Below are 27,069 nucleotides of genomic sequence, written 5' to 3' on the forward strand. Positions count from 1 at the left end.
TAATCCCACATAGCCAATATGCTTGGCTCAGAATTGTGTGTGAATACTCTAATATTTAGCATTTTAAATTTCTGGCTGTTTCTTTTTCAGATTAACTATACATGCATAATTACATTCTATACTTAAAGTACTTTGTTCGTACAACACACTCCACTTCATTGGTGCCTATGACGTATCTTTTTCTCTTTATATGTAGCCTAATCTTCATCCTTAATGGGATAATTTATCTTACCAAGTTAAGAAAATTTGAAGGTTTACCTAAACTATTTCAGGAGCTGCTAAATTCATTTATATCTTCTTAAATATTACTTTGTATTGCCTTTAGGGCAATGGTCAAAATTATTAAATTATTTTCTTCATAGCAATTGGCACAAAGTGGCAAGGGAAAATTATATTAGTGTCTCAGTTTTAAATATGTCTCAATGCAAGTATTTTCTGATGATTTCATCATATATACAGGCAGGCATTTTTTTTAGCACAAGCAGGTTTTCATAAATAGGCTTGAGTTGGTGAAATGGGTTAGGTTTCTGTTACTTTATAATTGTGTTTTAATAATTCAAATGTATTTTAAGTTCCATTAAAATAGATTCGATTAGTTTCAGTAACCTGAACACCATTTGTAAGCTTTTATTATATGTATGCTTTTATTATATTCATATTCCACCAACTTGCTCAGGATATCTTTAGATATAGGTTAGGGATGAAAAAAATGAATTGTCCACAACTATTTGAGGCATTGCCTTTTTTCAGTCCTAGTCAAATCATTATACGCTGCTACATATTAGTACATACATACATACGACTTGAGGTTTAATTTTCCTTTTGCTGGCATCTCCTCAACTCATCTCAAGTGAGGTGAGAACAGCAATTTTTGCTGCTGAGAAGACTCGGCAGAGAACGCATGCGCAACCGAAGAAACGGCTCTTAATATGCGACCGCCCCCGTGTGGCCAAAGCCAACGGTTGAAAAAGGCGACGGTCATCCGCTTTCATTATTACGTCAGACGTATCTTGCCATGTCTTCCCCAATCCAGAGCTCGGCAGATGAAACGGCGCCAAGCTGGAAGAGAAGGGGGCGCGGCCTCAATCCAGTTACAGAAACGTATTTACTTGACTGCTGGAATTCCTATAGCGGCCCTCCCCAAGCGGCAAAGCGCTTTCTTTTCCGTCACGTGACAAATGGGAGACTCATTCTGAAGAGGGGAGATGGCCATGAAGAAGGTACCAAATTATTTTCTTGGCGGTAGTAGAACGGCTCGCCCAGAAGAAGTAGGACGTTGGAGTCCTCTTCCATTAATTCTAAATATCGGGGGCTAATGAGCGTTGTAGAGAACGAGAAGGACAGAAAGTTACGCTTGCCCAGAAATACGAATATTAAGCTCTGGATGTCTGTAATTAAACCCTGCCTGAGTTTTTCAGGGGCGGAATCTTACACTGTACCCTATATAACCAAAAGAAAAAAGCATTGTCAGAAGTGAGTGGGGCTTTGTTGATTTGGTTGCTTTGGCGAATGAGAAGTACAATGACTTCAAAATATTGTTTGAGAAGGAAATAGGTATTAAACTAATTACCCTCTTTATTAATTTTGACTCTGGTCCTGTATGGGTTGGGACCTAAAGGTTTCCTGGTGTGCTTACAACGTACCTAAATAGCCCTGTGTGTGGAGAACAGTGACACTAAAACTTGTGTGGAGCATTTTGGCCACTGTGTAGGTATTGCATATGAAATAATGAAAAGCAGTAGAGGAAGGACAAGTATTTTGTGCTTTGTATAAAAGTTCAGAATGTTTTCTCTGAAAGACTTGAGGGGTAATGTTTATTCTCTATAACTGGCAATGAGGTTAAAATAAAAATAGGTGATATTCAGAGGTGATTGAATTTTTATTGGTCCATTATGATTACAAAAAACAAAAAGGCAGTATGTTGCTTAGTCCTGTGTATAGGTCCATGTGAATCTAATGCCAGACTAGCACCAATGATGTTACCTAGTTTGGGTAATGAAATGTCTGCAAGAAAACTAACTCAGGGATTTCTCATTTGAAATCTGAGCTACAAATATTCTCCTTTATTGGTATATGGCCCTGTCTTCTCCCAATATTATTTTTCACATTACTTCCTTTGGTAGAATAAAAATTAAATTGATCTGCAGATTTATAGATTGCCCAGATGCAGGTGATTGTAGCCTATTGAATCTATGTAAGTAACACTTTTGTCATTATTTAAATTTTGGCTCAATGTACAATACTTTGTAACTTCCTCTTGGCAGTAAAACTATTTTCTTATATTTATTAGATTTTTATCCTGCCTTTATTATGTCTATAAGTAACTCAAGGTGGCAAACATGTATAACACTCCTTCCTACCCACAACAACCCCTGTGAGATAGGTTGGGCTAAGAGATTGACCTGCCTAGAATCACCCAGCTGACTAAAGTGGCACTGGAACTCAGTTTCCTTTTTTCCTATAGACCTCATTGTGTTGGTTTATTATTTTGTTTTGTTAGACACCGTTACAATTGTATATTTGTATTCATGATTATATTGATAAAAATAATGGCAGAAATGGATTTAAAAACCTTTTTTTGCAGAGGAAACGATCATGCTATATAGAACATGCCTGTTTTCCTGGTGAGACCCCTAGAGAGGAAGAGGAGAAAAATCCTCATGCACCAGTGGCTGCTGCTTCTATTTCAGATGCCTGGCATCATTGTGGTGATGGATTTCAGATTTCATCTTCATTGGAGGTTAATATTTTATGTTTTCATATGGGAGAGCTTGCTCCTTGGTGACGAAGAGTTAAAATGTTTATGGAGACTACCAGATGATTCTTAATTGCTTAGTTACATGGATTTTCTTTCTTATTCATTTCCCCATTGCTTTCCAAACTCTTATAGTAGCTGTTTTTGGTATCCACTTCATCTTGTTCATGTCCATTTTCAAGTGAGTTTCCAAATCACAAGTAAACATTCTGATTTCAGTATTAATGTCAGGGATGGGATCCGACCGGTTCAACTACCGGTTCGATTGCTTTGCGTCGTGTGTGCATGCAAGAGTCGCGCGGGTGCAATTTACGACCTGCTGAGCTGCCCAGACACCTGAGCAGCACTTCGTGCGGGTGCACAGCGGTTGGGAAAGCCCTTTTTTTCCTGCTTTTTCAACTCAGCTATGTCGCGCCAAGCAGCTGTGGTTGAAAAAGCAGGAAATAAAGGTCAGGTAAAAGCCCAGGTGGACAGTGGGCCAAAACAACAGCAGACACAGAACCAGTTCTGTGTCTGCTGCTCTTCAGAGCTACCGGTTCTGTAGAGCTGGACAGAACCGGTAGAATCCCACCCCTGATTAATGTATAAATCAGGCCTATATGTAGTTCTCTTGAAAACTACTTGGAAATTCCTAATTATGCAGAGTGCTGCTTCAAAGCTCATAAAAGCTTTTTTTTCTGGCGTCACTTTTAGCTTTTTAGGAGCATGTCAGTGACTGTACCCCAAATATTTCTGAGGAGAATCAAAGCAAAAGCTTGTTTTTACTTATTTGTATTGTATTAATATGCTAGGAAGGAAAGTCAAAATATTGATTACCTTGACCTCAAGTTGCTCCTAATAAATATCTGATATGCCTACAAGAAGATCTGCTTTTATTTTGAGATATGGTGTGAGACTACCCTCAAAGTACACATTATGACTGATTTATATGGGCTGGGTCACAATGAATTTTTTTGCATAGGAGTTTAATATTGCCAAGATTTAAAAAAAAAATCAATTGCTCTACTTACAAAATAGTTCAAAGGATAGGATATACACGTATACAGTTGTCAAATGTCTTGACTGCAGCATTCTCAATAATTTGAAATTACAGAGATGAATTGATGGAAGTCTGGAAGATCCAGTAAAATCCATTTATTTATTGCCAGAGTAGATAGAAACCAGAATAAAACTAATCTGAGTAAAGTTTATTAGTGTTCAGTGGAAAACACATTTAATAGTTTTAATAGTTAACAGTTTAACTGTTTGTGGCCCTCAAGTTCAGAAAGGATATTTTTTTCTGTTTTATAATGTATTTGCGATGTTTCTATTACTCGTTATTTTGTTTTGCAGCGGAAGTATGTGGTAACTGTATACTTCATGAAGTAGCATTTTAAAAGTATACTTTTGATAAAAATTTACAAATATAATTTACACAATACTAAATTATGTGTATTCTTCTCTTCTTCAAACAGGCCAAAGAATCTTCAAGAAAACCAGTTAGAGCTAAAAAGTCTTTTGCATCATTGCTTAGTTCAAGTGAAGGTACAATCCTGTGTTTTTTCATTTTATTAATATAGATGTTACTTGTATTACATTCAAGTTCATACTTCATGAATTTGATGTTTGTTTAGAATATATGTTTGTTTTGGATTATGTTACACAATTTAATCTTAACAGAATTAGAACATGCACTACTTAGAGTCATCTGTGCCTGAAGCACTCTATAACCCTAAGGAAATAAATAACATGCAACACTATGACTGTAATCATGCTTATGCTAAGATATTGTTGATTTTGATATATTCCACCAAACCTGTGAGGTTTTTTTTTAAAAAAAAACAGTATAAAGTTTAACCATTTCTAATTGCAGTGAGATAAATTAATGAGTATAACCCAGAGTATATCGACAGAAAAGATAGTTACACAGATCTAAGCATATAGGAATAAGAAGTGATATGCTACATTTAATGCACAGAAGAATGTGTTGTAAGAATGAGATTTATTCCCTCTTGCTGGTATAGGAAGAGTGGAAACTTTAAAAAAAATCAATATTTTGATCTTTGGTTCCTACTTAAATAGTAACAGAATGAGTTGTGTGTGTAGATCAGTTAAATTTCTGATAAGCTTTAGTTTTAGTTGGTGAGATAACATAGTGGCTGAGATTTGTTTAGAAAGATCTTGGTACAAATCCCTTGAACCAATAGATGATCTTTGGAATATAAAACAGGATTGTTGTAAAGAGTACAAGAAGCTGTTGTATAAATACTGCTTAAAATTATAATCAAAATTCTGATTACTGTTATACATTCAAAAACTATTTAAAGATAAACATTAGTTCTTTAAATTACAAGGTATTATTCAGGCATCCCAATAAATTGCAGTTTATCATATTGTATCAACTTTCCCTGAGCTTGCAGGTTCCTCTTTCATATACTGCAAAAAAGTTTGCAAATTCTTAAATTTTTAATTAATTCTGCTAAGCTGTAGTTAATATCAAATATGGCATTTCTACACAGTAAATGTATTTTAAAAGTCATAATAGTTTAGGGGTCAATGAACATAACATTTCTTAATAAAAGTTTTATTTAAGTTTTCAGAAAACATACAAATACAAATAAAATATCTTTTTTTGAGAACAGTGTGGCCCTGGGTTATCACTTCTTCATTCAGACATAAACTCAATACATATTTATCTTATACATTCTAATCCATATCTTATAATTATTTTCACAATTTTTTCAATAGCTTTTCCCTTTCTTTACTTCCTATAGCCTTATTTTAAATTATCTCATTCCTTTCTTAATTCAATTACATATCTTTTTCTAATTTTTAAAATCTTTCTAATCAATGTTTTTATACTTTCATCTGTCCTGTTTACAATTTCATATTATCTTTTCTCATAAAACAAATTTTCCCCTGTAATTACTAGACTGGAGTATAACTCCTGTGTATCTTTTTTCAAATCTTATTTTAAAATTTAAGTTACATCTTTACAGTTATGACATTCATTTTCTAACCTCTATTTTATAACACATACCTATTTTCAATCGAATTCTGCTTGGTACATTCCCTCAAAATACACACTAAATTCTTAAAAGAAAAAAGTATATACGTATATATATATATATATCTGTTTTCTTAAGTTTTCGCTGCTACTTACATGTATGGTATTCAGCTTTGCTCGGGTATTTTCCCACGTCATTGTAGTTGTGCTTTTAAAGTTGTAGCAATGTTTCGGCAGAATCTTATCTGTCTTCATCAGGCTTCTGTATTGTGTTCGTCAGACGATACAGAAGCCTGATGATGGCAGATGAGATTCTGCTGAAACATTGCTCCAACTTTAAAAGCACAACTACAATGACGTGGGAAAATACCTGAGCAAAGCTGAATGCCATACGTATATATATCTGTGTATATATGTATAACAATAGTAAATGGAATAATTATTCTATTAAAGTACAGCTCTGCCATTAATATTAATAACAATCTTTTACATTTCTATTTTTTTTAACAAACATTACCTAGTAATATCAGTTGTCTTTCACTTTAATCATCTATATTTCATATTTTATTTATTACTGTCTTTAAATAAAAAAACCAAACAATAGTTTTATTAACAGTAGTCAATAAAGTTATTATTCTTATTCAAGATCATCTTATCAACTGATAAAAATCTTCCATGTTTCTTTTCAGTCTTTTTTAAACATTTTTTTAAAATCATTGAGAGCCTTATTCGCTTTACAAACAAATATTCCACTACACATCAATAGAAATGTTTTCTATCACTTTAATCATCTAACATATTTTCTAAACCTTTTCTGTTTCTAATATAACAATGCTATCCCACGCACCTTTGCAGAATCCTCTCCTTAAGTTAAATTTTAACTATTGTCTCTGTGTCTTTTAAATAGGTTTATACCTTTAATTCTTGTACATTTTTTCTGTACCTCTATATCTTGTTTCTGTCTTTTGTAGCTTCTTTTCCTTTCCCTCTTCCCTCTCTTCTTCTCCCTCCCCTTTTTATTCCCTTTTCTATCTGATTCTCCCTTCTGTGATCCTCCCTTCTGCTTCTTCCCGAAGTTATGATTACTTTTCAAATTACTCTTTTTTTGGGTTGTTGCTTCAGTACTTAAGTTTTTAACTCTCTTTCTCCCCTTTCCCTTTTTTACCCTGCTTAAAATTGCTTGGTCATTGAAGATGGCTTCTTCGTTGTCCCGCTCTTCTTGTTCTGCCAGCATTTCTTGTTGTTTTTCATAGTTCAAAATCTCCATTTCTAAAAATTGAAATAAGAAGCCAAAAGATCCTCTTCTGTCTTGTACTTCTTTTTGTTCTTTAATTCTCATTTTTAACTCTTCAAGAAGTGATGCCATTTTAAAAAATTTTAAACAATCCCCAGTTGATTTTATTTTATTTCATTAGGATCCTCCATCCAAAGTTCCAGGAATCATCCAATAATCCAAACTGTTTCTTGCTTCTTTTCTCACTTTCTCTTTCTAGGGGCTTTGTTTTCTTGTAACAAAGTTTCAGCTACAATGTATCTTTTTCAAGCCATGTTAAAATTCCACTATCATTTTTTTTAAGTTCCAGGTGGTCTCCTCCATTTTCCAGATTCCACCCTCTTTTTTCCTTTTTCCCTCCGCTGATTTCTTTCTTTTTTTTAAAAAGAAAGTTTTTAAATTATCCAAGAATCTTTATCCCTTTGACACTTTATTTTCAGGTAGAAATAGCCTATTAATGTCAAAGTGGATTAGTATCAATTTCTTATTTGAATCTCTTCTTCTTAATGTTCTAAGTCAGTTAAAACTGTCGATGTTAGAGGGAAAAAAGCCAATTCCATTTCCTTTCCATTTCTCTTTCACAGCTTAAAATCTTTTTTAGGAATAGTATTAGTCTTTAAAATTCGGGTTCCAGGTACCTTAAATAGATGTTCTCCATTCAACCCGGTCAGTCAAACTTTCTCCTTTAAACTTCCTCCTGCACAATTTTGTCTGGTCGGGTTCTTCTTTGAGGTGACCATTTCTGACCACTGCTGCAACCGCCTTTGGGAAAGGGAGTAATGGCCAGCTGAGGAGGAGAGATGTGGCTCTCCTCAACCCCGCTGACAGCTCCCTCTTCTTCACCACCTCTAGGGGGTGCTTCAGCCCCGAATCCGGGTGGCTCGGGGCACTCCAGCGGCGAGCATGGATCAAAACCATGGACGATCGTGATTTCGGTCTGTTGCTGAAGAAGCCCAAACCGGAAGTCCGAACATAACATTTCTGAAGTACTTATACTCAGAAGGAGAAAAAAGGAATGGCATCAGATTTGGATATATAAATGAGCCAGTTTGCACCATCACAATAAGCCATAGTTTATCTTAAAAGCTAAATGTAAAAGCTAAATATCTTCTCAAAAGATATTGAGAATATCTTACAACATTTATGAATTTACCAGCCATTTTGTATATTTTTCTGAGTGGGTTTTAGTGATTTAGTATTTTTTCGTTTCATGTATAATACCCAGTTGGAAACTGCTCCTGAGAAAAAAGTGAGAAAAAATAAACCATAGCTATTGCCATTTGGAAATATTTGATTTCATATAGTTCCTAGATTGTATATTGTATGCTGGAACATATGATAATTCTTGTTCCCTTAATACTTTAAATATATCACAGTCTTACTGCTACTTAAATGTATGCAATATTTGGACCAATTATATGTGTATTTTAAAGTTTATTATATGTTTAAAAGTATAGCTTTATATTCTGAATGATTAAATGTTGTGTAAAATGGATTTTCTATTACATTTTATATTTAAGTAATGTGATGTTTTACTTAAAGCTGAAGAAATTAGTAATGTGCTACATTTTTTTCAATTTTCTTAAATAGAAATAGAAACTGAGAACCTTTGTGAATTTACTGACATTGTATGGAGTTCCAGTGGGAGTGAATTTTCAGATGAGGAAAATGACATTGCAGCTTCAGATTTTCTTTATATGAAAATGAAGAAATATAGAAAGTATGCCTTGATCTCCAAGAAAGTGTGTAATAAAGGTAACAAATTTTCTGTACACAATGTAAAAATCAGTTTTTGTTTCTAATTTTCAAAAAGCCATGTTTCCCCTATTTGCATTTTCTTGTCTCCATAGAGTAAATCCTATCCCCCTTTTTTCTGGAAAAATTCTATTCTATTCTAGGTCTTGCTCTACTATTCTTCAGAACAGTCTGGTCTTAGAACTTCACTCCTGAATTCTTTCTACTTTTTAGCATTTTATTTATACATTTATTTATTTGCTTTGTTGGAAATTTACGTATATTTCACAGATCTTACTGTTGTTGCTGTTACTTCCATTATTAACTCTTAGAATCAAATGAAATATCAGGAGGGAAAAGTTGGAAGAAAGTATATGTTTATGTGTTAACATTGAATAGGACATTTTTATTTATTTGATATGTCTAACAGACTCATTCAGATAAATGCAAGCTTACAACAATAACAAATAATATGTCCATAGTGTACAGTGTAATAATAAAATACTCTTCATAAATCTATAATACCATTAATCAAATTGATAACATTCAGTATACTTTCTTTTGTGAAGTATAACAACAAGTCTTAGTTGCCATCAAATCTACAAAGTTGAAGTCATTAACTTAGATTCTATGTAGAAAATTAGATATGTCTGAAATATAATAAATATCCATGAGAATGTTAATAGTTTTAAAAATGTCTAATTTCCGGAAGTTTTTTTTCCCTATTCCTTTATGAAGAACCTGAATTCATTGAGTGGAAGAATGATAGTGATTATGAGCATGATGAACATTATAGTGAATCAGAAGGTAATGAAGCTCCTTTGGATATATTGGACACAGATTCGTGCACAAACAGCACTTTCAAAGCCGATGGAGAGAGGGAAGATGAACCCTCAAAGGTAAAAAAAAGAAATGTTTAAGATGGAGATCTTTTCAGAATGTTTGCTGTCAGACTAAATATCCATTCTATTTGGAAGTGGAAATTATTGTATACAATTTAATGCATTTTAATTATTTTTTTTAAAAAAATCATTGGTTGTCAACCTTTTCAGCACCAGGGACTGGATTCCTGGAAGACAATTTTTCCATTGGGGGTGGTGGGAAGGATGAGACAGTTTCAGTTTTGCTTGCTTGCCTGCCGCTCACCTACAGCTGTACGGCCCAGTTGCTAACAGGCCACGGTCCAGTACCAGTTTTAAATTGGAAGCCTTTCTTTTATTAAATGCATGGAATCCTGAAACTTATATCATGCAATGAGGAAGAAATATTTTAATTAATAATAAATAAGGTTCACCAGTTTTGCTCTTTTAAACTTAATATCCTGGTTTATAAAGGATTTCGGTATTCTCCAGTAGAGGGAGACAGGAACCATTTTTTAAAAAGTTTTAATTTAGAAGAAAGTTGATAAAGAATTTTCTGTGCTTTATCCTGCCCTGAAGTATTAAAAGTATTTTTTTTAAAATAGGTGTAAAAATTTTATGTTTGGTCAACTATCAGTAGGTAATAGGATATCTGATAAATGTGACATCATTAATCACAGATTAAGCAACAGAAACTCTTTAACATAAAAATTGGGGGAAATAATATTTAAAGATTAGAGAGACATGAAGCACTATTATTATCATCATCATCATCATCATCATCATCATCATCATCATCATCTAATTTTCATTGGAATACTGTTCCAAAATGCCAGCATTTTCTGGCCACAGTTCCTTCTTGTTCCCAAAAGTGGGAAATATCAGTTGTTTCTCCAGAGATGACCATACAGGTTTATTTGTGAGCCACAAAATTTGTTTTTGATTGAGGTGAGGATAGGTTTAATAAATAAAGTCAAGTGGATTCCAGTTCATGTAAGCAGTCTGGAGGTCCAGTGAACTAAGCTTTGCATGTTTTAATGTGTTACAAGAACCCAGCCATAATGTATTGTAAATCATGGTTTATGGCTTTAGTGGCATAACTAAATCTATTGAAATGGAAGTGTGCCTTCCACTCTTTTCCCCTAAGATGGCTCCATCTTTTTGTCCTGTAAGAGTGGCATGGTCCCTCCTGGCTTTGACCAAATATCTTCTATATCTGGCATTGTAATTGAGATAATGCATTTCTAAATTAATTTTTAAATTTCACTGATCTTTTAATCAAGATCAGAAAAAACACCCATACTACTAAATTACTACTAATTACTAAAATTACTAAAAATGCAATTGATATGTGCTATTAATAGCAATTATATTAGTTTTGATTAAGGTATCAGCCCTTTTCCCTATTGAAAAATTAATATAATTTTTTATTTAAAACATGTAAATCTAGAACAGCCTCTTTTAGCTTTAAATATTAAAATGCAGATAATTGGTTTTGGGGCAAAAATAGATTACCAAGTTATTCCAGTCCAGAACAACTGGAAATAAATGGAACAAGAAAAGAATCTGAATATGGAGTAGATGCAAGAATTCATGCAGACCACAAGATGGTGCTATCCTGCTAAGAGAAATCTTGCTTTAAAGGTGAAAACAAATTTTGATGATTGGGTTCCAGTTGACAGTAAATATAATCCTGTAAAGAGAGGAGCATAAATTATTTTTAATTGAACACAGGAAAAACAAACATTAAATTTAGCAGTTTTTAGCCGAGACACCTATTTCTTCCTAGATAATGTACCTTGAATCAGACTTTCCTTCTCATTTAATCCACCTAGACTTCCCTTCTGTTTTTTGGAAGTTCTAAAGTTTAAACTTGGGTTGAAGAGAAATTAGCCTTCTTCACCATATCCTAGCACAAAGCTTAATATTTGACTCTCTTATCCTAGAGTTATGTTTTTAGTTTTCAAAAATACAAATTATCTTCTTCCTGGAAGGGTAAAGCTGGGGTGTATCTTTCTCTTCCTATGTTTCAATGTGAGCATATTGTAAAGCAGTGGATTCAAAGTGTCTGAGCCCATGAAGCTTATCTGTCGTGAAACAGTGGGAAAATTCTAAATATACTGAATACAGGCTGCCTTTCACATCAACTCAAATTAAGTTAACCAAGAGAACTGTTACTAACAACTTCTTACATTAAATGCATGCTATATCTTATTGCTTAAAAAGTGTTTACATGCCTCTTAGTTCAGTATAATAAGACTGTCTTGTATGTTTATGGGCTCAGTGAATAAATAAGTTATGGACAAGACAAACATTTAGCTCTAGATATTATACCTGGCTATTCTTAGACTAGGCAAGAAAAAAATAAATACACAGGTAAAGCTTGACTTACAACCATAATTGAGCCTAAAATTTCTGTTGTTAAATGAGATATTTGTAAAGTGACTTTTGCCCCATTTTACAACTTTCCTTACAATAGTTGATAAGTGAATCCCTGCAGTTAAGTTAGTAACCTGGTTGTTAAGTGACTGGCTTTCCCATTGCCTTTGCTTGTAAGAAAGTCGTAAAAGGTTAAAGGTTAGAGTTAGGACCCAGGATATAGCAATTGTCATAAATATGAACCAGTTGCCAAGCATCTGAATTTTGATCAGGTGACCATGGGGATGCTACAAAGATTGCAATTGTGAAAAAATGGTTATAAGTCACTTTTTAAAGTGCTGCTGTAGCTTTGAACAGTCACTAAACAAACTGTTGTAAGTCAAGGACTAGCCGTATAGAATAGGTGATACCTGGTTCAACAGAAGTAACTGAGAAGGATCTAGATGTCCTAGTGGACAACCTCTTGAGTATGAGCAATGTGCTGCAACTGCCAAACAAAGCCAACGCAGGCTGCAGCAAGAGAGGGATAATATCAAAACCACGTGAAGTGATAATACTGCTTTATGTTGGATTGATAGGACCACACTAAAAATCTTGTGTCCAGTTGTGGTCACTATGATACAAAAAAAAAAGAGATTGTAGAAGGAGTGCAGAGAAGAAGAACAAAGTTGATTTGGAGAGCTAGAGGCTAAACTGTGATGAATGGTTGCAGGAACTAAGTACTGTATGTCTAGTCTAGCAAACAGAAGGAGTAGGGGTGACATGATAGCAGTCTTCCAATAGTTGAAGAGCTACCATAGAGAAGAAGGATCGACCTATTCTCCAAAGCTCTGAGGGTAGGACAAGAAGTAATGGATGGAAGTTTATTAAAGAGAGATCCAACATAAAATTAAGGAGAAGTTTCCAAACGGAGAGAACAATTAATAGCTCGCCTCTGAAAGTTGTGGGTACTCCATTGTTGGGGGTTTTCAAGACAAGATTGGACACCCATTGTGGTGTAGGGTCTCTTGCTTGAGCAGAGCGTTGGAATAGAAGATATTAAAGGTCTTTTCCAACTCTTTTATTTGGTTAGATATGATTCAAACAGCAACATGAGGAATCTAGTTTACATCCTTAGTTGTGATTATTTTTATTGTTAAGTGCAGACTTAGAAAAATGAATGTGGAATGAAAGTGGAGTATCAGCTACAGGTTTCCATATATGATTAAATACTGTATGCATAGGTATTGGAGTTAAGTGTACAAATCTCATTCTGTTTTCTGTATTTGTAACGGTTGATTAACTTTTCTAACACTCTGTTCAGATAATAATATCTTACCACAATATATTCTTATAGAATTGTACATTGTAGCACTACATAGATTGATAGTCTCCCTCCAATTTCTTTTACTTCTTTCTTCGTGCAGCCAAAAGGTATAGTTTTCTTTTTTGATTAAACAATAAAATTATGTTCCATAATTTGTAAATAAACCAGGATATTAAGCAAACCATAGCATTACATAGCAATGTATTCTGAAGCCAAAATAAAATCTGGATGAACCTAACTGAACATTTACTATTTAACATATAATTTAAATACACAAACACTTAGATTATGTGAGTTGGTTTCATTTTTATTTCTGACTGGCTTCTGTCATCTTTGCCATCTTTAATTTTTGTGTCCTATTGTATTTTTAATGTTTTTACTTTTGAACTATCCAGAGGTGTTGGTAGTTAGCTGAAATACCAATTAATTATTATCTCTTCACAATAGTGTGAAGTCACAGCGGCCAGTTCTTTAGATGATGTTGGTGTTCATATGCATTTTCTTCTCAAAAACGAAGGAGGATGTAATGTATCCATATAGTATGTGTTAGAATCCAAGCAGTGTAACCTTTTGTACTTGACAGTTGAAATGTCAATATGTACAATTTCTAAGTGCTGTCAAAAAATTTTTGGCATGACACCCAGTGTTCTAATAACCACTGGGATCAATATGGCTGGTTTATGCCATAATCTTTCAATATTGATTTTCAGATCTTGATACTTTGTGATGTTTTTCAATTCTTTGTCTTCAACTATATTGTTGCATCAATTATGCATACTTTCCTTTTTTCAACCACATTTATATTTGATGTGTTACAAGCCCAGGCTTTGTTAGTCTGTATTAGGAAATTCCACAATATTTTAACCTGCTCATCTTCAACTACTTCTTCAACTCTATGTTCCCACCAAATTTTCATTAATGGTACATGTAATTTTACAGGTGTTCCTGTGAATCATTTTGGCAATTATGTTATATCATTGTTTATAATCAGTTTGTGCAATCTTCTTGCACGAAATTCATACAAAATTGGTTTCTTCTGCTTCTTGTCACAATCACTTGTTGATTTTTCAATTCTAGCCTTGATTCCCTTGGTTTAAATTGCTTGCTCTTACACAGCCAAAATCAAGCCTTCATTTCTTTAAAAAAAAAATCTTGTTTTAAGCCATTCTGGAATTTACTTTTATCCACCTTCCCCTCAATCTGCTGTGGAAATTGACCATGAAATGCTTTTCCTTGCCAACATTCTGTTCTGTTTTTATTACACTGTTTTATTATTTATGTTTCTTTCATGACGCATGTTCTGTAAATTTCAATTTTTAACTTGTATCAATGTCTATTATTTCAGAATTCTTGGCTTCATATTTTTATGCATATCTTGATTTACTAAGGCTAGCTGCCATTGTGTAAAGATGGCCATTGATTTTACCAGAGTGATACCACATTAAAATGAAGGAGAGGGAATAGAGGTATAATACAAAGAATTAACTTTTATGGTAACGGGGCTGAGTGGTCTATTTTGCTGCGCTTAGTAAATGGCTTTGCTACTTTGCAGGTTACAGAGCTAGGCTTGCAAGAGAAACTGGTGGTTAAATGTATGAATATTAAATTTATCAAAAATAACTTTGAAATATTGATAATTCTACTTTGTAATTGCTTGCTCTGTTGCTGTTTGATTACTTTTGACAAACACTGAAAATACAATACTCTTGACAATATTTTAATACAAAATACTAAGGCACTCACAGCTGTTTTCCGAGTTAGTCTGTTGATTATCCTCAAGATGATATGCTATTCTTATAACAAATATAGCCTCTTAAATGACTTGAATTTTAATTATTTTCATTCCAGAGGATTAAACCACTAGGTCGTTTGTCCTGATATCATTCCTGGTCCTAGTCTTTTTGCACTCATCCTAAATGTTAGTTTATTGTATTTTTAAAAGATGGGTGTCAGAACATTTAACTTAGTTAATCTGTAACTGGGATTTGTAGCCCATCATGTTTATAATCTATAGTTGAAGTTAACTTGATACAAAGAAAACATAACTTAAACTTTATTAGAGTTTAAGATTCCGACATATTAAGCAGAACATATTAATCAAAACATAGTAAACATTCGTGATCTTATGGTTTACTATTGAAGACGGTTTTGAGCATTAAACACTGATACTGTGCTTATTCCTATTGCATTAAATATTAACTTTTAATAAAATTTAATCTGGTACATAGAAAGCAAAAGTAGTTGAACCAAATGCTGCAAAAAAACCATCAATTTTTCCATAGAGCTGTTCCGAGTGTCCAGGTTGGGAGGAGCTCCAGTCTCGGCTCTCACAGGCTGAGCTTGAAATTGAGGAACGCCTCTCACCATCACGTGGTCCTCTGGGCGCTCCCCAGTTTTTAGCTCAGCCTCGTGGCAGTCAGGCTGTTTTTCTCTCGCTCCTGGTCGTTCAGCACCCTAGAGTTTTTGTCGCTTCAAATTGGACCCTTCCATCAGTCAGCGCAGGAATTGAGGTTGGAACTCCCTAGGGAGTGTTTCTATTGCAAGGGGGACCGTTTAGACCGTTTTCTTCAGGGGAAAAACCTAGCGCTTCGAGCGCTGCCCCCCCCTTCGTTTGCCGCCTACTCGCTCCGTGCGAAGCCGCTTCGTTCCTTCCTGCCTTACACTTTAGCCGCCGTTTCCCCCCCGCGAACGCCCTTTAGCCCAGGGAAACGCTTCCCTGTTCCTCCCAAAGGTTTTTTTCTATTAGTCTGGGAGTTAGCCGCCGCTGGGGTTGCCTCCGTTATTCACGGCCTCCATTTCGGGCTCCCTGTGGTGTCCGCCATCTTGGGTGTGCCCAGGAGCAGCCACCATCTTGTGAGTGGCCGCATGGCCGTCCGCCATTGCCAGAGGCCCTTTACAGGCTGCGTTCTTTAATTTGATCACTAGGCAGTTTTTGGACTGCCTATATCTCAGCCTGCTCTTCATTCTCTCTGTCAGGCTCTTCCGCAGAAATAAGGGTCCGTTGGCTCCGCAGCCCTTCCCCCAGCAGGCGAGGTAGCAGCTCTGCCATCCCCCTTCCCCGGTCCGCCCGGCAGGGGTAGCTGCCTGGCGTTCACCTTCCGGCTGATTGGTTTCTGGGCTAGGCCCTGCTCCGCAACAAATTTCTATTTTAAACAAAAAAAATTTTTTGATCAAAAGGGGTGTGTGAAATGTGCGCTGGGATCCCCGGCCTCTATGTAGGCCACATCCAGACGTGCCAACCGTCTTGCATTACTTCTAAATCCATCTTGTTTGTGGCCGCATGGCCGTCCGCCATTGCTAGAGGCCTACCTGCAGGCTGCGTTGTTTTTGATTACTGGGCAGATCCTCGGACTGCCCAAATCCTTGCTTGTACCTTGAAAACCCTGCCTTGGTACTCCTCTAGACATAAGGGTCCGTTGGCTCCGCAGCCTCTCCCCAGCAAGGCGAGGTAGCAGCTCTGCCATCCCCCTTCCCCGGTCCGCCCGGCAGGGGCAGCTGCTTGGTGTTCATTTCCGGCTGATTGGCTTCTGGGCTAGGCCCTACTTCTCAACAACTTTCTAAAAAATTTATTTTTTTGTTTGGTCAAAGGGGGGTGCGAAACGAGCGCTGGGATCCCCGGCCTCTGCGTAGGCCGTATCCAGACGTGCCAACCGTCTCGCATTAATCAAAAACTTTCCTTTTTTCTTCTCTCCAGATGGCAGATGACAATACATCTCGTGGCACTTCCTTGAAGGCCAAGTCAAAATCTCATCACCTGCGCAAACAGGCACAGGAGGTATCCAAACCCTCCCAAAGGGATGCCCTTAGGCGGCACAGGGCCCTTGAGAAGGAGATTGACAGGCGCTCTAAAGAGTCAAGCTCTGTGCCCCTGGATCCTTCCACTCCCACTCCCATCACGGCCGCGGCCGAGTTCTCGGCGGACGCCACCTTTCAGGCTGCAAAATTCTCTACCAGGGCCATTTCGTCCCAGGTCACCGCCCGTCGCCTGCTTTGGCTCCGCCACTGGCAAGCGGACGTAAAAAACAAGGCTAAGCTAGCATCAGCCCCCATCTCTGGGGGGAAACTATTTGGACCGGTTCTCGATCCATTCCTGGCCGAGACCCGTAACAAACGCAAGTATCTCCCCTCTCTTTCTCGGAGGTCTGACTTCAGAGGTTCCTCTCCCTCTTTTCGCCAAGGCTCTTCCCGTTCCTCCTCCTTCCCCCCCAGGTACTACCAATCCTCTCCCTACAGGCCTCCCGACCGGTCGGAGCCAGACAGGTCCAGAGGCACCTCTTCCAGGAAGCCCTCCCGGGGATCCGGGAGCGGACCGTTCCGTCGTTCCCGATAATGCAGTCGCCCCCAGGTGGCTGCCCCCCCCCAAAAAAAAAAAAAAGGGAGAAGGAGAAAGCCAAATCCTCTTCAGGTTTTCGCCTAGTCAGTCACTACTCTGATACTCAACCTCTGCAAAACCATTTCTCTCTTCAGCCTTGCCCAAACTGTTGGGGAAGCTTAATCCTCATATCTGCATTACCTCTCTATCTCAAGGTTCCCGGTAGGTCATACGGCACCACGGATGCAGGCTTCTCGGCTGGGGCACTCTCGCCCTCCTCATCTTGCCCCAGGGGAACTGGTCGGCAACACATCTACCCCCATCCCATGCTAGTTGGGGATCCTCGCTGCGCTCCCGGCCTTCCACAGCTTCATAACCCAGGTACGCGGACCTCTCGCTCTGGTCCTCACTACAACTCATATCCCCAGCCAAGGCGGCCCTCTGCCAGCAAGGCTCTTGAACGAGGCCGATCGCCTTGCTGTTGGGCGGAACCGAACCTGGCCTCCACCAGGACAGGCCACAGTTCGGGAACACTGTGTATCTATGCAATTTGGCCCACCAGGGCCATCCTGATCCTAGCAGAGGGGCCCCTTCCTCCCCTCCCATGTCAAGGAGGTAGTCCATTGACGGGTTCCCCACGGCGTATTCCTGCGCACCCTTCTCAGCGCCCGTCCCTAGGTTCTCCCCCCCCAAGGGGCGGGGAATCCCAATGACCCCCGGCCCTTGGATCCTAGGGCTCCTCCATGCCTCCCCTTCCATTGCTTTGATTCTGGAGTTCTCTCAGGGGGGCCCTTAACAAGGGTCTGTCTTGCAAAATCCCTAAGGCGTCAGATCGCTATCCTCGCAACGGTGGTTCTCCGGTCATTGAGGGTTCATCCCCTCAACCCCGTCTGGGTCTTCCTCAGGGGAGCTTCCTGTCCTCGCCCCCACCCATGCACCGTTTCGACCCGGGTCCTTAACAGGGCTCTGGCCGCTTTTACCTAGCCCCCCCCGGAACTCGCTAGGGAGGTTCCCTTACAGGGCCTCTCCCTCCGACCGGGTTTTCCTTGTGGCCTTCTCATCCGCTCGAACTCGGAGATGGCAGTCTCTCCTTTAGACAGGATCTTGCGTTTCTCATCCTAAGCTCACCTAGCCTCCTTCGTAGTCAGGGGCTCATTGTGCCCTCTGATCTGCATCTCTCGGTCTCATTGTGGTGCCCACATCCGTGGGCTACTGGATTAGGGCCGCCTCTGCCAAAGTCTACCAGGCACAGGCCCTCTCCATGGGTACCATAGTCTACTCCGCTAGAAGTGCGGCCTCCGTGCCCCACGGCTCCAGTAAGCCTCTATCGGCGTCACCTGCAGGGCTACCATCTGGACAGCCCTATCTCCTTCATTAGGCCTTTTCAGTTGAGGCATTGCACCCGCCGAGGGGTTCTCCTGACAGGCGGGTCCTCCAGCGGGTCCTCGGGGTTCCAGGAGAGGTCCCATTCCAGACGGGAGCCCGCCCGCAGGACTAGCCAAGCTTTGGTATGTCCCAACCTGGACACTCGGAACAGCTCTATGGAAAAGGGGCGTTGGTTCTTACCTGATACGCTTCTTTTCGTAGAGCTGTGGAGAGTGTCCAGCCCCACCCATAGGCCGTCTGGTGGGGAACCTTGCTGTTCGACTGAGCAAACTAATATTTTTTTAGTAAGATGAGAATAGGGCCTTTCTTCTCGTCTTCGCAAAACTGGGGAGCGCCCAGAGGACCACGTGATGGTGAGAGGCGTTCCTCAATTTCAAGCTCAGCCTGTGAGAGCCGAGACTGGAGCTCCTCCCAACCTGGACACTCTCCACAGCTCTACGAAAAGAAGCGTATCAGGTAAGAACCAACGCCCCTTTTAATAGCCAGAGTACAGATCTGTAACTGCTGCTATGAATAAGGACAGAAAAAAATCAATGCAACATCAAATTGGTCCCCAGACTATTTGTCTTGTAGGCACTATTTAAGACGCTTCCATGTTGAAAAGATTAGCTGGTAACATTGCCCGGAGCACATTGTGGAGGGGTGGGGAGGGATTCCTTTCATGTCCCTGTCAAGATGCTGGAGCGAATGATGGACATTTGTTCGAATGATGGAATAAGGATAGAAAAAAAAAGTTCAATATCAAATTAGTGACGATTGGAAAAATTGGTCTGTTGTTAGATATAGACTAGCAAACATGCCTGAGTCACGTTGGTCTTGTTTTTACTTTGTTCTTTGGCCTGTAGGCATCACTGCAGCAATACTCCTTGCTATATCTTTTTCACTTTCTACTCAGCTATTTCCCTGGAAATCAGAAAGGTCTTCTTTTGTCCTTCACTTGGTCAGTTTGATAATTGGCTGCAGAACTGAACTTGCAATTCTGTTGAAGACAGTTCTGCCTGCTAGGAATAGAAAGACTTTGTTAAATGCTTATCCAGTCCACTTTTTAATTTATTATTTATTAATTTATTTACCACCTACCTTGTTTCGAAGTGACTCTTAGCAGCTTTTAGCATAAAAGTATTAAAATAATCAGAAATAAATATTCCTTGAAGTAAAATCATGGTCACAAGATGGGGAAGGAAGGAGCTGGATATGTGGGTGGGAGGCGAGATTAGCTCTTAATTAATCAACCACCTCCAGTGGGAGCTGATCTCACCTCAGGGGTGAGATCGACACAGAAGGCTTTTCTGCTGGACCCTGCCAGCCCAAATTCCTTGACTGACAGGATCCGAAGTATGTCTCCTCTGTCGGCACTGCTGGAGCAGGCTAGTCCCATCAGATTGAGATGGTTCCTCAAGTAATCATGCCATTTACAGCTTTAAAGGTGATAACCAATACCTTGAATTACACTTGGAAGCAAACTGGCAACCAGTGCAGTTCAAGGAGCAATTGTGTAACATGGGCCATTCTAAAAATTGCCCATACTGCTGCACTCTGCCCTAGCTGTAGCTTCCAAATGCTCTTAAAGGATAACCCATGTAGAGCAATTTAATTTAAATATATAGTGTACTATCCCATTCTAAGAGCCTGAGATAGGTGATGAAGTGTTTTTAAACTAAAGGAATTTTTACTGGGGAGAAATTTAGTTCTGATAGTATTTAGCAAATTATTTTGGAGTAAATAAATTTAGCAGCTAGTCATTTCTCTGTTAACCCCCACCTCACCCCCCAAATACGCTCTGGTATGCAACAAATATTGTCAGTGTTCCAGCAACCCATCATTCCAATCAATAATTCCAAGACAGAAATCTCTCAAAGGTACCTTTATTTGGATAGTATCTGGCACATCTGTGGAATCCCAAATCTGAAAATTTCGGGCTTCCTTGCAAAAGTCAAAACTACAAATCTATCCCCCCTTAGCCATCACCACATCACATGGGCCAATCACCATCCGTCCTAAAGTAAGATTCCCATTTCATTATGCGCCACACTCAGTGACCTTGAACCATCAAAAGAATTTTATTTTGTCTAACTAAATATACTCAAATGAATTCCTCCCTCCCACTTTCTCAGGCTCAATTGTGGCAGTGTGGGAATATCAAATTTCAATATGGCTTCCAAAGCTGACAAGTATTCAAATTAAGTCAGTGGCAATATTTGCATTGAGATTAATGGAATAACCCATCTGCTTATTATGTAAGATACAATGTCTTCAGAGTAATAACATTTAGTATCAGAACATTTAGAAAATTAGTTGTTTGTATTTGTGTGTGTGTGTGTGTTTATGTATGGATGTGGATGTGGTTCCATGTAGTTGTATGTATATTTTAAAAGATGTTTTTACTTAATTTCTCTCTCCTATTGAAATGAAATGTTTGTCTGTTTCCTCTGTTGCATAATACAAAATGCAGTTGTTTTAAGAGGCATTAGCACTATTCTTTGATATGGAATCTGTGTCAGACTGGTGACCTAATGCCTGATGGCAGATAACATATCTGTGTTCTTATGTAAAATGATTTACTCATACCTGTGGATAATGATGACACACTGGATGTGTATATGGTTTACTAGAATTTTGAGTAAATACAAATAGTTCAATTGGCAGAAGATTATGTCAAAGCTTTTCTTCTAAGTTTGCTTTTATATATTTCTGGAGTATTTTGTGTAGAGCAGGGAGAACCATCTTGCCCAATTCAATTTAGGAATGATGTATTTAATTCTACCACATCATTTTGCTATATGTGTGAACAAGGCTCTATTACAGTGCAGTAGATTGAAAACAGTACATTGGTCACAAATTGTGCTGCTAATTAATTTAAAATTTTTGTTAGAATTTAACAATCCATTGTCTCTCCTTTGCTGAACCAGAGGATTTCAAACAGTTACAGAAGTTTTCATTTTTTCTCAAATATTTTGTATTAACATTTTGAAAACATAACAAAATAGCAAAATAAAAATATTCTTAAATATTTCTTGCCAGCTCTGTGGATTAGTTTACCATTGTCTTCTTCCAGGATTCTTTTGATTTTCTAATTTAACTGTTGAATCCCCCCCCCCCCCTCCGGTGACCTAGCCCCATAGGCCTCACTCTTCTTAACTTCCCTTCTGATACCTACTGGGATTAAAGCAAATATTGAAAGAACTGAAATGCAACAAATGCAACAATTCTGTAATTTTAGTTACAGTACAGATCCACCCTTATTTCTTCGAGTGTAATGAAATCAAGTGAAAAAAGTACTTCCAGACTTGCTAGATTCTGTTAGTATAGTATTTTAGTATTTAGTATTTATTTGATTTGTCAATCGCTTACAAGAAACAGGTATAAGAATAAACATAGTTTTGAATACATAAGATAGATACTTATAAGAAAAATAAAAAGAAACAATAGGACAGGGACGGTAGGCACAATGATGCGCTTATGCAAGTCTCCTACAGGCCTCTTAGGAAGGGGATGAGGTCAATAGTAGACAGTCTAAGGTTAAAGTTTTGGGGGTTTGGGGAAGAAACCACCAAGTCAGGTAGAGTATTCCAGACATTGGCCACTCTGTTGCTGAAGTCGTATTTTCGGCAGTCAAGTTTGGTTCGGTTAACCTTGAGTTTGTATCTCTTGTGTGCTCTTGTATTGTTATGATTGAAGCTGAACTATTCATTTGCATGTAGGACATTGCAGTGTATGATTTTATACACTATATTTAAATCGGACCGGAGGCGGCGTAGTTCTAGGTTTTCTAGGTCTAGAGTTTCAAGTCTGGTGGCATAAGGTATTCTGCAATGAGTAGAGGAGCGGAGAACTCTTCTTGTGAAATATTTCTGGACTTTTTCAATTGTGTTAATATCAGATACATGATATGGGTTCCTGACTGATGAGCTGTATTCAAGTACAGGTCTAGCAAAAGTTTTGTATGCTCTAGTTAGTAGTGTGATATTACCAGAGAAGAAGCTAGTAGGATTAGGTTAACAACTCTTAATGCCTTTTTGGCTATGTAGTTACAGTGGGCTCTAGCACTTAGATCATTAGAGATGAGTACTCCAAGGTCCTTAGCAAAGTTTGGATCCTCAACAAGGTCTTGGTTATTTTGCTTGTATTTTATTTTCTGATCTTTTTTTTTTGCCAATATGTAAGACAGAGCATTTATTTGTTGAGATGTGAAGTTGCCATTTGATTGACCATTCTGATACATAGTCAAGGTCTTTTTGGAGGGTAGTAGTATTGTCTATAGCGTTGAATAGCTTTACATCATCAGTGAAGAGAACGCAGTTGCTCTTAATATGATCACAGAGGCCATTTATGTAGAGTATGAAGAGAGTTGATCCTAAAACACTGCCTTGGGGGACACCACTGTTGACAGGTACAGAATTTGATAGGACGCTCTCAATTTTGACCATTTGTTGTCTGACAGGAAAGCTTCTCTCCAGTTATGTAGGTGTCCAGAGATACCATAAGATGTTAGTTTTAGTAGTAGTTTGTCATGCACCACTGAATCAAAGGCTTTACAGAAGTCTATGTAGTTTGCATCTATTGCTTTTCCCTGATCGAGTTGTGTAGTCCATATGTTTTTGCAGTGTAAGAGTTGCAGATTACAGGATAGTTTTTTTCTGAAACCAAATTGTTTATTAGAGAGTAGGTTGTTTGACTCTCAGTGGAGGATAATGGATTGGTTAATAATTGATTCCATGACTTTAGAGGTGACACAGCATAAGGAGATTGGTCTATAATTTTCAATTGGGCTGGGGTCTCCCTTTTTGAAGATGGGAATGACCGTGGATTGTGACCATAGTTTTGGCAAGAAGCTGGTCCTGAAAGATTTTTCAAAGATTATGCTTAGACGTTCAGCTAGGGCAATTGATAGCTTTTTAAAAAGTAGGCACATATTCCTCCCGGTCCAATAGATAGGGATTGTTTTAGATTGCGTAGTGCTTTTTCAACAATGTCTCCTGTAAAATCGATATGTATTAGATCATTGTAGTTATCTGTGGTTCGACTAGGAAGTACTGGGCTTGATCCATTGCTGTTTACAAATACTGAGCCAAAGAATGCATTAAAGAGGTTTGCTTTGATGGTGTCGTTGTTGTAGTCTTTGCCATTAGGTCCTTTCAGAGGTGGGATGGACCATGAGTCTTTTAGTTTGTTGTTTACAAAATTGTAGAAAGCACAGGTGGAATTTGTGTGTAGAAGGTTTTCCTCTTGTTCAATGTGGTATTTAGTGCATTCAGTTTTTATCTGGAGGCATAGATTTTTGTATCAGCTTTTGAAGTTGGCAACGTGACCAGATTTGTTTTTTCGCCAAAGTGATCTCTTTTTGGATTGAAGCTTCCTTATTGTTATGGGTAATCTGTTTTCCTGGTTTTGGGAGTTGTTATTGGTATGTATAGTTAGATGGCTCTTTTGATTTCTAGTAAGATTATGTTGTAATGGTCTTCAACAGTATTGCATCCATTGAATAGAAATTGCCAATCAAGGGAAGAGAGATAGTTGATTATAAGAACATAGTTGCCTTTTTGGAAGTTATAATTGGGGAATTTGTTGTTGTGATGATTTTTGTGTGGACGTATGTTGAGACAAAAGTCAATCATGTTGTGGTCACTGTTGGAAAAAGGTTCTTTAATTTGTATTCCGTAAATTGAATTCAAACTATTGCAGAAGATGAGATCGAGGCAGTTTTTAAGCCTAGTATTGTTGGTTACTAGTTGTTCCAGTCCCAGATTTGTTACAGCATTGTAGAAGGTTGCATGTATGGGTTCAGTTTTACATTTGTTTAGGGTCCAGTTAATATGAGGTAGATTGAAGTCACCAAGAAAGATAAAAGTGTGTGAGCAGGATGCTGCCCATGTTAGTAGTGTATTTAGCTTGTTTACATGTTCAGTGTCATAATCAGGGGCTCTGTAACATAGTAAGAACCAAAATGTGATATTTAAGGTCAGTTCACAGATAATGGTCTCAGGAAGAGCAAGCTCTTGGGTAGCTTGGATGTTTTTTTAGATGTGAGGACTTTTTATAGAAGATAGCAATACCACTTCCTCTACGGATTTCACGATTGGATCGACAAACATGATAATGGAGTCAGGGAGAGATGCGTTGAGCCATGTTTCACAGACAAATATGATGTTGAATTTAGCCGTATTTAGTCTTTATTATTTAGTCTTACAATAAAGTAATCTTACAATAAAGTAGAATTAGCTCACTTGGTTGTGTTTCCTGTCTTGTGGCTTACCTGGTAAGGCAGAGAATTTATAGTATCATTTTTCTGATTAACTATTTTTTTGTTATTATTTTTAATGCATGTTATATGAAGCCAAGAACTCACATATAGTTACCTTAAAATAATGTCAGCAGAAATATTCCAGTGAATAAGAATTAAAAGTATTTAAATTATAAACAAACAAAAAAAAATGCTGCATTTTCCACTGGTTTCCAGTCATCTTATAGTTTGCAAAATTCCTATTGTTTGAAGAGTACATGTATTTAAATTGATTCTCATCTTTGATTGTAGCTCCATTTTTATCATTTTAGAAATATTTATCTTATGGTTTTAATGCTTTTAATGCTATAAGCTTCCCAGAATTAGTTTGAAACAAGGACAGCAGCAAATAAATCAAATAAATTTAATAAACAAACAAACAAATCTATATTCATTTAGAAAGTATTTCATAATAAGAATTTCTTATATTTCAAATGTTTGCTACTAATGAGTATATAAATGGGATGTACCACTGTGCGGCCATAAAATCTGAAATTATAAATTAACTTGCTCGATACCCGTGCTTCGCTATGAAACTATGTAGTTGGGCTTAGTTTTTGGGGAGGAAAATAAGGGGGAAAAAATCCTGCTTCTGCCTACCAGCATCCATCAGTATTCATCTGGCTAGCGTTCTGTCAGTGTGTGAAAGAGTTGAGGGATGTTTGGAAACTGAAACAGTATTTGCTATGTGAGCAAGAAAGAGACAGCAAGGAGCCTGGGCGTGGCTTAGCTCAACTGTTCTGTACTAAAGCTGCTTTGGTGCTATGAAACTAAAATAGAAACTCCTCTCTGCTTGTGTTTTGCATTTGGAAGAGATTTCTTTTCAGGGGGAGGGGGAGTAGAACTCCTTAGCATCAGAATGTGTTAATAATAATATAGGAAATACTAATGCTCTGATGGTCTTTTTGAAAAATCCTTTCTTAGTGAGCACCTAGAAGCCAAGAGGAACGTAAGTGTCAAATTTCAAGTTTATAGGCTTTACGGTTCTAGAGATTTTGTGATGATGCATGAGTGGTATTTTGCTTTTTATATATATATAGGTAAATAAATAAAATGTCCTTGATATTATTGTTACTGTAATCTGATTTTTATTAGAATTCCAGTATCTACCAAATTCAGGTGTACCATCTGATTAACTTTGTAAGTTGCTAAAAAACCCTTTTGGGGGTTGATGGATACATTGTTTAATAAGCATCAAATATGTGTGCATCAGGACAGCGTATGTTTTGGCAATTGATGGCAGTGTGTAGACCCATGTTTGCTACGAAGGAGATTGCTCCTGCTGCTTTTATATATATGGAAAAGCAGCAGGAGCAATCTCCTTCGTAGCAAACATATATAATGGACTTATTTAATGGACTTATTTAATGGACTTATTTAATTTTATAATGGACTTCGTAGCAAACATATATAATGGACTTATTTTTTTTCTTTTTCATTAGATTCTTCTTAATCAAATAGATGGCTTCTGTAGCGTTTGCTAGCTCTTGGCATTTTTAAAGAGATTGAGATTCCGGCAATCTGGTCACTTCAGGCCTGTGTGTCTGTTTTCTTTCCATTTTTTAAGATAGATAATGTTCTTTTCTTAGATGTATATCTATATAATTTTACGCCTGCTTTATTTCAAAAGGGAAAAGCCTGCTGCATACTTGTGCTTTTGTTCATGCTGCCGCTGGCCTTTGAATAGAGGGAATATTGCCAAGCAGCATATGATAAACAGGGGCCAGTGTGTTAAACTCTGCTCTTACTGGTTAGCATGAAGGGAGAAACAAGCTGGAGCAAGGAGAATAAGACAAAC

The 27,069-nt window shown here is 37.7% G+C and overlaps 1 protein-coding gene across 3 annotated transcripts in view; it reads left to right on the forward strand.

The window, feature by feature from the left end:
- Positions 1-1,041: 1,041 nt before the first annotated feature.
- SPIDR (scaffold protein involved in DNA repair) overlaps positions 1,042-27,069 on the forward strand; it is a 177,696-nt gene continuing 151,668 nt past the window's right edge. For 2 of the 3 annotated variants that reach the window (XR_015743192.1, XM_087931215.1), the window contains exons 1-5: positions 1,066-1,220; positions 2,585-2,740; positions 4,210-4,279; positions 8,605-8,769; positions 9,487-9,647. Coding sequence is in view for 2 of the 3 variants with exons in the window: in XM_087931215.1 (XP_087787341.1) it covers positions 1,206-1,220; positions 2,585-2,740; positions 4,210-4,279; positions 8,605-8,769; positions 9,487-9,647 (567 nt within the window). In the remaining variant the exon portion in view is untranslated. Of the gene's footprint in view, positions 1,221-2,584; positions 2,741-4,209; positions 4,280-8,604; positions 8,770-9,486; positions 9,648-27,069 lie in introns of all 3 variants that reach the window. The other variant, XM_087931216.1, reaches the window with a different exon arrangement.

Source organism: Pseudonaja textilis, chromosome 3, assembly GCF_049901715.1.
Source record: "Pseudonaja textilis isolate UNSWEBS1 chromosome 3, rPseTex1.2, whole genome shotgun sequence".
Classification (NCBI taxonomy): Eukaryota; Metazoa; Chordata; class Lepidosauria; order Squamata; family Elapidae; genus Pseudonaja; species Pseudonaja textilis.